Source organism: Saccopteryx bilineata, chromosome 2 (genome assembly GCF_036850765.1).
Source record: "Saccopteryx bilineata isolate mSacBil1 chromosome 2, mSacBil1_pri_phased_curated, whole genome shotgun sequence".
Lineage (NCBI taxonomy): Eukaryota > Metazoa > Chordata > Mammalia > Chiroptera > Emballonuridae > Saccopteryx > Saccopteryx bilineata.
Genome location: NC_089491.1, coordinates 361,239,729 through 361,254,323, shown reverse-complemented (window position 1 = coordinate 361,254,323; position 14,595 = coordinate 361,239,729). Strand labels below are relative to the sequence as shown.

Here is a 14,595-nt window from a genome sequence, read left to right as displayed (position 1 = left end):
TAAATTTAAAAACTTTTTTAATTTAAATTTTTCATTTTTAATTTAAGAGACATTAAAGACCTTTAAGATGACAAGGAAGCTAATGTTCCTAGATTAAAAGGCTCAAAAGGTTGCAGATTCTTTCAAAATTAATTCATAGAATTGGTATAATCTCAATCAAATCCTGGCAGGGGTGGTGTGTGTTTATGTGTAAACTGATAGGCTGACTCTAAAAGTTAAATGGAAATACAGAAGGCCACGAACAGTGAAAACATGTCAAAGAAAAAGAACAGATTTGAGAGACTTAAACCTCAGGATATCAAGACCTAGTTTAATGCCGTAGTAAATAAATAAGGCTTGGTGGTGCCAGCACCCGGGACAAATAGGCCAATAGAGCAGAATCAAGTCCAGAAATAGAGCCACACATTTATAGACAAATCAAAGTCTCTCTTTTTCTCTTTCTCTCCCTCTTTTCCTCACACTCCCTCCCTCCCTCTCTAAAATCAGTTTTAAAAATTTTAAGACATTCACGATGGGAAAACAGAATTCAAAAATTTTATTTTTTTATTTTTTTTTTTATTTTTTATTTTTTCAAAAATTTTATATAGTGAATTGAAAAAATAGATTATAAAACTATGTACAGTATAATTATAGTTTTTTTTATTTATGTATGGCCTAGTGGGAATTATGCCACATTTTTACTGTGACTTCTTACTTTTTCCTGGGTAATGAGATTTATAACTGTTTTCCCTTTTATATTTGTTTATTTTCCAAACTTTCTCCAGTGAGAATGTATTACATTTAAAGTCAGGAAAATATGTCCATCAGAGGTGGCTAGTAACATTCTGTTTTCTCTCACAGCTGCTGCTGGACACCCATTCCCTGAAGATGGTCCTGCTCGATCTCCCTTCCATTGGCTCACAGGTGGTGAGGAAAGCACCTGCCAGTTACACTAAGATTGTTGTGAAAGGCATGACCCGGGCGGAGATGATCCTCAAGGTAGGGCTTCTGTCTTCCTGGGCTTTCTGTTTAAGGGGCTAGTTGCCTGATTGCTTATTCCAGGGAGTACTGGTTTCGAAAGCACAGACTAGGGCCTATTCACATCAGTCCCAAAGGATTGTCCACATTCTTTGGAACTAGATTTTAGCCTTTTCAGACATTGTCAAAAGACAGTGAACAGTTCCTTGGGGCAGAGGAGGTGTCAGTAAATCTTCCTGACAAATGAACTCTTCACTGTAATAGGATTCTTTTGTAATAAGATTTTGCCGAGACTGGAAGTTGGGTGGGGTTGTCTCTGTGAGTCTCTTTGCTCCTCAGCAGAAATTTCCGGCCCAACTGTCAGTTACTCCCTTTCACACAAGCCTCTCTGGTTTTCCAAACTCTGCAACTCGACAAGAACTCCGAACAGATGTTTCAGTAACGGACCAATCAGTGGATGGATTTTCTAAAGTCCAATTTAACAAAATATTATACATGGGGTGATGCTGCGAACGTCTGGAGCCCTTAAGCACCTGCATCTCATTTTAGCCTGCCCTCATTGAGAAGAGGGGAGAAAACGAGAGAATAAATGGAACTATCATGGCACACTTTTGAAATCCAGGGCCTGCAGGCGCTTCAGGTCTGTCTCCCAAACGGAATGACTCCAACACTAGCAGGAGGAGAAAGTAGCAGTGGGTCCGAGTGGTGGGTGGGGCCAGATGAGGGGCCTGTACGACCTTGAGCCGATGGCCTGAGGAAATTGGAAGCAGCTTGAGAATCCGATTCTCCTGCAGCTGGGTCACTCACCAGGGAGGAGAACACGGTTTGGGGATTATCCATGGAGAATTTCTCTTTCTTTCCTTTTTTTTAACTTTTCACAAATAACATATTTTCTCATGTTTCCTAAGTATAATATTTCCCTTAGTGAATTTGTACCTCGAGTACAAATATTTATAAAATAATTAACACCGGTTTTCCCAGGTTGGTGTGATAGGAAACACCTGCTGAAGCAGTCTTAATGTTATTCCCAGACAGAAAGTAATCTTAAGTATATTTTAATTGTTCAACAAAGAAGTCATTAAAGTTGCCTGTTTATTTTAAAGACAGGACTTTAGGCCCTGGCCAGTTGGCTCCCTGGTACAGCGTCAGCCCAGCATGTGGATGTCCCAGGTTCAATTTCAGTCAGGGCACACAGGAGAAGTGACCATCTCATTCTCCATCCCTCCACCTCCCTTTTCTCTCTCTCTCTCTCTTTCTTTCTCTCTCTCCCTCTCTCCTTCTCCCCCTTCACAGCCATGGCTTGATTAATTCGAGCAAGTTGGCCCTGGGCTCTGAAGATGGCTTCCTGGCCTCCGCCTCAGGCACTAAAAATAGCTGGCTCACTGAGTATACAGCCAGTAGCTGTGGCCATCATTACACTCGCCTGGCTTTTTGCAGGTTCGCCTTTAATTCGGACAGACGGTAATGAAACTGCGGAGCCAAGAACTGGTGGACTATTACCTTTATTCCTGGCTCGTACTCGTCAAGCGAGTAAACACAAACACACTGGGCTCCAAAACCCACTCATTTAGTGCTCATAAAGCTACTGACACATCCGAGTTTTCCTAGAATCAAAGGCCCCCACCAGTCTTATCCCCTCCGGTTCCCCATCTTCCTTCTCCTCTCTGCACAAACTGGCTTCTCCTTCAGCACCCGGCCATCCTGACTGCCTCCTCTGCCACCCACGTGGCTTCTCCTCCCTGCAACATGGTCTCTCCTCTCTCCTGGAACAACGTGGTCTCCTCCCCAGAATGGCCTCCTAACTCCTCCTTTTAAAACTTTTCCCCAGGACAACCCCTCTTCCAGCACACATTAACATAACCAAGCCCCTTCCCAAGCAAGAAAGTAATTAACTGTATCACATGATAGCATCATCACGTGAACAGTGACCATCTTTAACAATAAGAGTGAGCACAAAAATCACATTACAGCTAGTGCTCGACTTATGACCACGATTGGTTCTGACAGAGCGGTCATAACAAGATTTGGTCGTAAGTTGAGTAGGCTATATGTACAGTATTGTAAAATGATGTTATAAAAATCTTTAAGTCATATTTTATCATAATTTTCTTTCATTATTGTTATACGTCATAATTTTCTTTGTTCATTTTATGCCGTTTGTATCATCTCTACACCATTTTGTTTCTTATTTTTACATTCGTCAGGTTAAGTAAAACACTGCATTACCAGTACAACTGGTTTAATATTTGCAAAATGTACAAAATTACAAAATACAGGTGCATACAAAAATACAAAATACAGGTGTAAAAAATACCATAGGAAACATTTTCCCAATTGCAAAACATATCAAAATATATAAATATGTACAAAACATTTTATTGACCTCTGGTGCTTGGCTGTGGATCGTTGATGTCATCATCTGAGGCAGCAGTTGGGGTTACCGGAGTTGATTTTTTCATAAACATGGTGAGCTTTGTCTGAATTGTATGTTTCTTTTTTTCTTCATAAATTTCACGATATGGACAAAACACATCGGGCGCCATCTGTTCAATCCTTGCAAATCGTTCGATGTTTGGGTCCATTGCTTCGAAATGTATAAGAAGTTTATTCAGTAAAGATAAACCTTCTGATAATCCCTTAGTGGTGAACTTTCTTTCTGGCTTCTCCTCGTCTTTCTCTGCTTCTTTCTTCTTCTGCACTCGCTGCTTCTCCAGTCACTCAAACACTATGCATTTGGAATCTTTTCTTGAATCTCTGGAACCAGCCAGTGCTTGCTACAAATTCTTGACTGTAATCTTCTCCAGCACGCTCCTTCAGAGTCTGAAATAGACTTCTAGCCTTCATCTGCACAGTAAAAAGACTTAATGGTGTTCATTTTTTAATTTGATCTTCCATCCAAATATATAGCAATTTCTCCATTTCATGGATGAGCCCGCTTCGTTGCTTTGTTATAACTGTTGATCGCATGGGTGCAGAACTTTTCACAGCTTCACAAATTCTTTCTTTATCTTTCAAAATCATCGACACAGTCGAATGTGATAACTTCATATCACGTGTGATCCATTCACTTTATTTCCGCCTTTGTACTGCTTAATTACCTTCATTTTCATGTAGAAATGGATGGTCTTTCTTTCCTTCTTGGCAGGCTGAGGCATAGACAAAGACAATTTCCTCTTGGTAGACATCTTGGGAGGGGTTTGATGAAAAATATTCAAGACACAAAACACAAATTGCTATACCGAGTCTGGGATAACAATTGAAATGGTGCACGCGGAGATGGTAGTGCTGCTGGAAGCTGGTCCGCACTGTCGTACGCCCAGCTGGGCAACGCTTGCGCTGCCAGATGCGGAGCAGTCGTGGCTAGCGATTGTGGTCGTAAAGTCAAATGGTCGTAAGTTGCATAGGTCATAAGTCAATCAATACCTGTAAACTTATCTGCCCAACACTGAACAATAGAGCGACGCATTGCCCCATAGGGGGCTTGCTGGGTAGATCCTGGTCAGGGTGCATGTAGGAATCTCACTGCCTCTCCTGTTCTCAATTAGATAGATGATAGATAGATAGATAGATAGATAGATAGATAGATAGATAGATAGATAGATGATAGATAGATAGAAGGATAGATAGATGTTCTCACTTAGATAGATGATAGATGATAGAAGGATAGATAGATAGATAAATGGAAAAAGAAACAAAGACGGGACTTTATCTTTGTTTCATGAATTCTATACTTTGAAATGGAAGACTGACTGTTAGATGTCTCTGCTCAGTTTCAGAGTGAGTGACTCCTTGCCACTCTGAACTGTGTGCTCAAGAACTCAAACCAGAGCCCGTCTTCTGGAGGAAGAGACTCAGACACCGCATTTCAAAACCAAATGGAAACGAATGTGAGGACTGTGGTGCTGTTACCTTCCTTCTGCTTATATATTACTTGGATGTAGTTAAATGAAGTTCTACCGTTTCAGTCTTGAAGAGAGTGAGGCAGCTTTGGGATTTTTGTTTTTGAGGAAATCTACTTAAATCAGTGCCTTTTGCTGCTCAGTCCTAAGGAAATGATATGTTAAGACACAAGGAGCAGGTACCTCAAGACCACGAAAGGTCTCCAACAGGAGACCCTCTAAATACAGTGTTTCCCAAATGATCCTGATGTTTAAAAAATCACCTGGGATCCTACCCAGGCCTCTGAATTAGAACCTTCAGAGGAGGGACTTAGGAATCTGCACTTAAAAAGCAATCCAGCCTGACCAGTGGTGGGCAGTGGACAAAGCGTCAACCCAGAAGGCTGAGGTCACTGGTTCGAAACCCTCAGGTCACTGTGAGCACAGACAGGCTCATCAGCACGGGTCATTGGCTTGAGCAGGGAATTGTCCACATGATCCCAAAGCTCACCAGCTTGAGCCCAAAAGGTTGCTGGCATTAAAAGCCCAAGGTCATTGTCTTGAGTGACCCAAGGGGACACTGGCTTGGCCCCCGTCAAGGCACATATGAGAAGCAGTCAATGCACAACTAAAGTGACGCAACTACAAGTTGATGCTTCTCACCCTTTCTCTCCCTGTCTCCCTGTCTCTTTCTTTCTCTGTGTCTCACCCTCTTAAAAATTAAAAATTTTTAAAAAGCAATGCAGGTGATATGATTGAGCAAATTTAGGAAATACTGCTCTAACTGAATGTCGAGAGAAAATGGGCCGTCAGGACATTGGTGCCTCCGAGGTTGCTGCTGCTCAGGACAGCTTGCAGAGTCCGTCTGTGGTCGGCATGCAGGTCGGCGTGCGGCCCTCCAGTCACGAGCTCTCCTTGAGAGCCTGCTCTCGTCTCTCCCTTGTAGGTAGTGATGGCCCCTCACGAACCCTCGGTGGTGTTTGTTGACAACTACATCAAACTCCTTACGGACTGCAACACAGAAACCTTCCAGAAGATCCTGGACATGAAGGTTAGTGAGGGTCCCGTTCTGTCCACATACACAGCCTTCTCACCCGCAGTGGTTCCTACCTGGGTGGTGGGACATGGGCCCCTGGGGAGCTTTCTCAGCACGCTTGTGCCTGGCCCGTGCTGCACACCACATTCTAAGACGCCTTTGGAGAAGGATCCCGGCACATGAACTTCCTGATTCTCCCTGTCTAGTCGGGAACCACTGCTCCCGAAAGGAATGGAATGGAGAGGGTCTTACCGCCCCACCCAGTTTACCTAGCCTTTCTCTCTCACCCTCGTCTTTCTGTCCCACCCCATTACCTTTGTTTCTTCCTCTGCTTGCCTCCCAGGCTCCTGCCCAGGGCCTGGAACTCCCCTGAGGATAGTGGTAACCCTCAGCCCAGAGCGATCATAGGCTTGCAGAGGCCGCACTTCGGCCTCGGGCCTTCCTGGGGTTGACCTCAGTTTGTCCTCTCTAACACAGGGGCTGAAGAGGAGCGAGCAGAGCAGCATGCTGGAACTCTTCCGCCAGAGGCTCCCCACCCCGCCCTCGGGGCCCGAAGGCTCCAGCTCACTATCCCTGCTGGCTCCCACCCCAGAGCAGGAATCATCTCGCATCCGCAAACTAGAGAAACTGATTAAGAAGAGACTGTAGGATCCCTGGCCAGCACCCCTCAGCGCCCAGCACCCTGGGAGCCCACCCTGACTCTCAAACGGTTGACCTTCAAACTTCCTGGGACGTTTGGGTGGTTGTGTCTTTCCCATGCCCTGTCCATTCCTGTCCTAATCAGAGAAGCCAACTAAAGGCCTTTTGATTCTGACAGTCTCTGATTTCTGCAGTAGCAGCAGCAGCACTGGGTGAGAGGTCCCTGCTCTTCACTGCTGATTCTGGGCGGCTCTCAATGGGTCCACTTGTCACTGACTGTAGCCTTCCTCCCTCTGGCATGTGGCCCTGTTCCCTCCATGCACCTGTCCAGGTGACATGGGTGACAAAGCGTGGAAACCACCCTTCCTCCTGCTGCTGCTGTTTGTTTGACGTTGGCCCCAGGGCCCAGTAAGGAAGTGGCAGATTCCAGGTGTAGGAGGTTAGCCTTTCTTTATGAAGGAAATGGAAGCAGGAACACTTTTCCATGTAAACCCATTTGGGGACATATTTTGCTTCTGGTACTTTTCAGCTTGGCCAAGTCATCCCTGCCTCTTCCTCACCCGTGCCCAGGGCACTCTCTGTGGACACCCGCGGGAAGATCCCCTCTGTCGCTCGGCCAGGAGGCTCACACATGCCCGGCCTTGGGAGCAGAGCCCTCTGTGCCATGGGCCCCTGGCCTGGTGTGGGGCAGAGCCACGTCCAGCTGGGAGAGAGGGATTTCTGGCACACTCACTGCGTTGTATAAGAACATTATCTCGGCCCTGGCCGGTTGGCTCAGCGGTAGAGCGTCGGCCTGGCGTGCGGGGGACCCGGGTTCGATTCCCGGCCAGGGCACATAGGAGAAGCGCCCATTTGCTTCTCCACCCCCCCCCTTCCTCTCTGTCTCTCTCTTCCCCTCCTGCAGCCAAGGCTCCATTGGGGCAAAGATGGCCCCAGGCGCTGGGGATGGCTCCTTGGCCTCTGCCCCGGGCGCTGAAGTGGCTCTGGTCGCAGCAGAGCGACGCCCCGGAGGGGCAGAGCATCGCCCCATGGAGGGCAGAGCTTCACCCCTGATGGGCGTGCCGGGTGGATCCCGGTTGGGCGCATGCGGGAGTCTGTCTGACTGTCTCTCCCCGTCTCCAGCTTCAGAAAAATTAAAAAAAAAAAGAACATTATCTCTCCCATTTCTTTATCCTCCCTCTGTACCTGACTTCTAGGAGAGGGACTGCCTTCTGTGATGGGAAACCAGGGAGTTTTCCAGAAAAATTGTCATAGGCTTTCTCCTCAGATAGAGCAGTGGGACAGCATAGGAGGCCTGCACCCTCTAATTCCCTTCCTACTCACTTATTTTCTAATACAAAGTACCTTGCAGAATTACCTGACAACAGCAAAGGTGATGTTCGATGCCAGAGAGACATTACTTTATTACTAACAAAGAAGGACCTAGCACAGCCCACAACGCACCCTGACCCTGACCTGTTCGTCCTCTCCACCACGGGCCCTTGGCCGGCGCAGTTCTGCAGGAGAGAATTGCCTCCCAGGACGGTTTCGATCCTCACACAGCATCCTGCAGCAGGCCAGTGGTTTACCTGGTTCACTGGAAACCAAGCCTCCATTAACTGTGACCATGGCCTCAGGCTAACCATTAGTTTCAGCATTTGTTCAGGAATTATGAACAGTTTGTTGGCTAGGTAGGGAGAAGATGGAGCTTTTTACAAAGAATGACCATGTCAGGCCTCAGTATAAAATATAAAATTGGGATATCAAATAGCACTCAGGATAGAGGAGGTTTCCTAAAAATTCATGAAACTTGTGACAGCCATATAGTAGGATATTAAGGTTTCAAAAATCTGACCAGAAACTGAGTATCTTTCCCCTTCTTACCTCCCCACTGTACCCACTGTGCACTGTTCCCCTTCCCTATCCATCAGCCTTTGCCCAGACTCGGCCCACTGGCCCCACCTGTCATCCTGGGCCTCATTTCTTCATCAGCCTCCAGCCTATTCTTTTTTATTTATTTATTTTTTTTTAAGTGAGAGGAGGGGAGATAGTGAGACAGACTCCTGTAAGCACCCTGACCGGAATCCACCCAGCAACCCATGTGGGGCCAGTGCTCAAATCAACTAGCTATTTTTAGCACCTGAGGCTGATGTGCTCAGACCAACTGAGCTATCCTCAGTGCCCAGGAAGAGGGGGAGGAGGAGGAGGAGGAGAGAAGCAGATGGTCACTTCTCTTGTGTGCCCTGACTAGGAATCGAACCCATGACATCCATATGCTGAGCCAAAGCTATCCACTGAGCTAACTGGCCAGGACCATTTTCCAGCCTATTCTTGCTGGCCAGTTTGACTCATGTACTGATCATCTCAGATTTGAGAACATTGAGGAGAAAGTAAATGATGGAAGAAAGAGGTGTGGCCTTTAGCTGAGCTCAATTAGGAAAACGAAGGCTAAATACAAAAATGTAGGAAGCAGGGGCGAGCACCTGGCTGCTCAGCAGCTGGGTTCCGTGTGCCCGTCACTGCAGTGACGTTTCATAGCCTTCACTCTGCGACTAATGTTCCCTGTCCGCTGATTAAGGAAGGGGCAGTGGGCCTATCTCCAGACTGCATAGTCTCTTCAGCCAGCGGCTGTCAACCCGGGAAACTGGATAGCCAGTGGGCTGCTGCACCTGTTTTTTGTCACTCGGTGTTTACAGATCCACACTTCTTTTTTGATTCGTTGGTGAGGAGTCATTTTCTGGATGTCTCCATAATGGCGCTGAGCCCTGTTTTCCGCCGGGTGGTGTCACAGCCAGGGAAGTTGCTTTTGTGATTTATTATCCTGTCAGTAATCTCCAGGGAGTCAACGGATGTCAGTAGGAGTTACATGTTAAATGTCTCGTTGATGGGGTCAGGGCTGTGTGTGCATCCTGTGAGGAGAGGCTTTCTCAGCTGAGGGGCTGCGGCAGAGCCACCTGGGGCTCTTACAAACAGATGCCTGGAGGTTCTGAATGAGGAAGTCTGGGGTGGGGTGGGGCCAGGCACGTAGGTTAAAAAGTTCCATGTCTTCTCCTTGTTAAAAACCATTGTGATAGAGAGAAATCTGCTTTATTGAACAGTTCCTATTACACATTTTCATAAATGTGTCTTTTTTCTTGCTCTCTAAGCAAGTGAAGTTACCATATAATTGAACTGTTACCAACACAGTAAAGATTTTTTGCTGATAGCCAGCAGCTTGAATTTTAAACTTATGTTGATAGTAGGGACAGTGCCAGAAATTGTGCTGCTCCATACCGACTAGAAGTCCCTGTTTTGGTGAACCAACTCCAGAAAGAAGGTTTATTTATTACTGTCACTGCACAATGACTTATAAAGGGGCAGTCATTTTTAAAAACAGCAGCTCACAACTCTGTTTTTAAAGCTAAACTCAGATATTGTTTGTTCCTCCAATTTTCTGTAGCCTCTTAAAAAAAACAACTGAAGTCTTTTTATGTGGTGAGAATAAATATTAGTAATTTACAATTGATAAAGAGTTCCCTAAGAGCTCCTAAGAGCAGGCGTAGGGTGCCCAGGCTGGAGAAAGTGCTGTTTGGTCATCACAGGGAAACAGAAAGGAACGGTGTTTTGACCTCCAGAGGTCAACGGTGAATTGACCTCTGTTCTTGAGGCTAATTCTCCCCACTCCTTTCTCTCTCTCTCTCTCTTTTTTTTTTTTTTTTTTTTTGTATTTTTCCAAAGTGAGGGGGGTGGGAGGCAGGCAGACAGACTCCCGCATGCGCCCAACGGGGATCCACCCGGCATGCCCTCCAGGGGGCGATGTTCTGCCCATGGCCATTCCAGTGCCTGAGGTGGAGGCCATGGAGCCATCCTCAGCGCCCGGGCCAATTTTGCTCCAATGGAGCCTTGGCTGCGGGAGGAGAAGAGAGAGATAGAGTGAAAGGAGAGGGGGAGCCTGACCTGTGGTGGCGCAGTGGTTGAAGTGTCAACCTGGAAACACTGAGGTCGCTGGTTCGAAACCCTGGCTTGCCTGGTCAAGGCACATATGGGAGTTGATGCTTCCTGCTCCTCCCCCTTCTCTCTCTCTCTCTCTCTCTCTATCTATCTATCTCCCCCCTCCTCTCTAAAATAAATAAATAAATAAATAAAAATTAAAGAAAGAAAAGAAAGGAGAGGGGGAAGGTAGAGAAGCAGATGGGCACTTCTCCTGTGTGCCCTGGCCAGAAATTGAACCCAGGACTTCCATACGCCAGGCTGACGCTTTATTGCTGAGCCAACCAGGCAGGGCCTTCCTCTCTTGAAGAACAAAGAACCAGTAACTAGGACTTTGTCTACCACTCAGAAAAGGGAGCCCATTTTCCCAGGCCTTGGGTGACTCCTCTGCGCAGACCTAACAGGACAGAGCCGACTGCCAGAAACCAAAGTGAAAGGCGGGCGAGCGGGTCTGAGGCTGCTGCCCAACATGAGGGATGTCACCAGCTCATCCTGAAACGCCATTGAACAAGGGAAACTTGTTCTCCATTTATGGAATGTTAGGGGAAATGCCCAAAGCTCGCAGCTGGAAATGCAATCCCTCTCCCTAGGAAGAGAAATCTCCAAAATAACTAGCTTGCTTGAGGATGAAAGCAAGTGTTTCACACTTGTCTCCCAGTGAGATTGCTAAAAATAAAACGAGACCTGCGCTCGGCCACCTCGGCAATGCCTTGGAAACACCGGCAGCTGGAGAGCTGGCGTGCATCAGGAGTACTGTTGCCGTGTGTATAGAAATGAAAACTTCCAGTCTCATTCTAGTAATCAGAATAGATGGTCTCCTGGACCCTCTGAGTTCTTTACAGTTCTCTACCTACGGGAGGTATCAGTTTCCTTAAAATAAAGAGGTTGCTTTTTCGTGTAAATAGCTTTCATATTCCCCATCTGGAAGTAATTTCTTGGTGCATATTGGAGCATAAAATACTACAGTTAATTAAAGCATTACTGGCTGTCATTTGCTGGGATGTATTTCCTTACCGTTGACAGATAACAGAATGGACTACAGGAAAGAATTAGCAAGCCACAGGAACCTCAGGCTCCCCTCTGGGCATTTGCCCTTCTCTCTAACCCCAACCCTAACCCTAACCCTTCCCTGCTGCCTAAGGAAGCAGTGCACAAAGCAGTGCGATCCTCAGTGAGGTCCCGGCCAGTCTAGCTGCACTGGAAACCTCCCTGTAAATATGTATAAAGTGCCCTGCTGCTGATTTGGAAACCTTCTTGCACTCTGCATTTTATCCTGTTGACTTTCCCTTCTCCACCTTACTATTCCAATCATAGCCTGCTTTTCCATGTGAATACCAAGGGATTTCTCTCCTATACTCAGTAAATTAATCCTGTTTCCTTCAGAGCTGGGTGGGCATTCTGCAGTGAACTTTTTGGGAAGTCTGATGTTTCTTCCAGCAGTGGAAAATCTGCAGCACTTCCGTGAGGTCAGCTCCAAGATCATTACCCAGTTTCCATCCTTGATTTACACTAGCTCCCCACTTTAATAGGGTAGCCAGGGATCAATCTGTGAGAAAGAAACATTCCATATAACCCACCTGGAAGAGCATCAGTGCAAGGTGATCTACCTGCGAGGCTTTCCTTCTCACCTACATAACCGAGCGTAAAGCAGTGGGATTCAAAAAACATGCCCATTTGAAACAAAAGCAGCCTTGGAATTGGAGACTTCTAGAGAACACCTGGTCTCCAGGTCAGGTTCTGGCACTTTGATGTTGGGCAAGTCATTGACCCTCTGAGCCTCAGTTTCCAAGATCTATGAAAGGGGATTATAAGAATAGGACCATGAGGCCCTGGCCGGTTGGCTCAGCGGTAGAGCGTCGGCCTAGCGTGCGGAGGACCCGGGTTCGATTCCCGGCCGGGGCGCACAGGAGAAGCGCCCATTTGCTTCTCCACCGCGAATTTCCTCTCTGTCTCTCTCTTCCCCTCCCGCAGCCAAGGCTCCATTGGAGCAAAGATGGCCTGGGCGCTGGGGATGGCTCTGTGGCCTCTTCCTCAGGCGCTAGGGTGGCTCTGGTTGCAATATGGCGACGCCCAGGATGGGCAGAGCATCGTCCCCTGGTGGGCAGAGCATCGCCCCATGGTGGGCGTGCCGGGTGGATCCCGGTCGGGCGCATGCGGAAGTCTGTCTGACTGTCTCTCCCCGTTTCCAGCTTCAGAAAAAATGAAAAAAAAAAAAAAAGAATAGGATCATGAAGTTCACACAAGACCAGGTTGCATGCACATGCTCTGGAAGCCGTGAAGCAATCTAAGATGTGTTGTGTTCATTGTCACTTGCCAAGCCTGAACCACAAGTGGCCAGCCGGACTGGGTGGTTGGTGTATAGCACTGGGTGGCTGGAGGGCTCGTTTTTTTCCCTGGGCAGGCTTGAAGGAGATGGCCACGTGACAGCTGCTGTGTGTGGGCTGCATCTGCAGCAAGCATCAAAATATCTAGTCTTTGCCTGACCAGGCAGTGGCGCAGTGGATAGAGTATCGAACTGGGATGTAGAGGACCCGGGTTCGAGATCCCAGCTTGAGTGCGGGCTCATCTGGTTTGAGGAAAAGCCCACCAGCTTGAACCGAAGGACGCTGGCTCCAGCAAGGGGTTACTCAGTCTACTGAAGGCCCGCGGTCAAGGCACATATGAGAAAGCAATCAATGAACTACTAAGGTGTTGCAACGTGCAATGAAAAACTAATAATTGATGCTTCTCATCTCTCTCCGTTCCTGTCTGTCTGTCCCTGTCTATCCCTCTCTCTGACTCACTCTCTGTCTCTGTAATAAATAAATAAAAATTAAAAAATAAATCTAGTCTTTAACTTTTTCGGTTATGATTGTGATATCCAATTTACTCAAGAGTTTTAGCCTGACCAGGCGGTGGCGCAGTGGATAGAGCATTGGATTGAGATGCAGACGACCCAGGTTCGAGGCCCAGAGGTCGCCAGCTTGAGTGCAGGCTCACCAGCTTGAGTGCAGGGTCACTGGCTTGAGCGTGGGATCATAGACATAACTCCATGGTCGCTGGCTTGAAGCCCATGGTCGCTGGCTTGAGCAAAGGGTCACTTGCTGTGCTGTAGCTCCCCAACCCCCATCAAGGCACATATTGAGAAAGCAATCAATGGACAATTAAGATGCCGCAATGAAGAATCGATGCTTCTCATCTCTCTCCCTTCCTCCCCCCCCCCTCTCTGTCTCTGTCACACATACACACAAAAAAAAGTTTTAAAAGACTCCATCTTCATCCTGGCTGGATAGCTCGGTTGGTTACAGCACCATTTTAATGCATGGCGGTTGCCAGTTTGATTCCCAGTCAGGGCACATATAGGAATACATTGATGTTTCTGTCTGTCTCTCTAAAATTAATAAATACATTTAAAAAAATAAAGTAAAAGGACTCTCCATCCTCTATTCCTCTTGTCCTTAGCAGCTGCTATCTCCATAGCATTTAGGGATAAACCTGCAGCACTGAGAAGAGCCTCCTCCCTCGTGGTGGGGCTGGCCTACCTGTTGTGGAAAACATGGCACATTTCCTCTGAATGCAAATTAGGAGGGTAGCTGAAGGTTTCCTTCCAAAAATTCCTTTCAGATATGGTGTCGGGTGTCCACAGACCAGGCTTCAAGTGGCTATTCCTGGCAGGGACAAAGTTCTTGATTATACGTTTTTGGGTTTTGGTTTTTTTACCTACAGTGCCCAAAAAACTCTTAAGAAAAATTATCTTGGAAGAAGCTGGAAAGCTTGAGGTTCACCAGCTATTTGATAAGTTTATGATTATCTTTCAGAGAAGTCTAGCGCGTCCCCAAGGCCAGCGGAATCCCTGTAAGCATCTGGAAAGGACTCATCTGGCTCTTCCAGTCCCCTCTGGGGATAGTGATGAGGAGAATGCTGGGCAGAGAGGTGTTAGAGTGGAAGCTGTTAACTGCCTCGTCCTCTAGGAATGTTTATCACTTAATCTGAGGGCTCTGGTAGCTTCTGCTCGATAAGCAAATGGAATTTGCACAATCGCTGGGCCTCCTCCTGTTTTGGATAATTTTTCAACAAGTGAGAGAAATTAAGAACAGCTTCTCATCAAACCTGCCTCGACTTATGAGGCCAAGAAAAGTATTTGCAAAGTGGGTTGCC

The 14,595-nt window shown here is 47.0% G+C and overlaps 1 protein-coding gene across 1 annotated transcript in view; it reads left to right on the top strand.

The window, feature by feature from the left end:
- The window catches only part of VPS53 (VPS53 subunit of GARP complex), a 193,489-nt gene extending 179,446 nt beyond the window's left edge, over nucleotides 1-14,043 (top strand). Inside the window, exons 20-22 of the mRNA XM_066263104.1 lie at nucleotides 841-978; nucleotides 5,782-5,886; nucleotides 6,349-14,043. Coding sequence (XP_066119201.1) covers nucleotides 841-978; nucleotides 5,782-5,886; nucleotides 6,349-6,519 — 414 coding nt within the window. The 3' untranslated portion in view covers nucleotides 6,520-14,043. The remainder of the gene's footprint in view (nucleotides 1-840; nucleotides 979-5,781; nucleotides 5,887-6,348) is intronic.
- The last annotated feature ends 552 nt before the right edge of the window (nucleotides 14,044-14,595 follow it).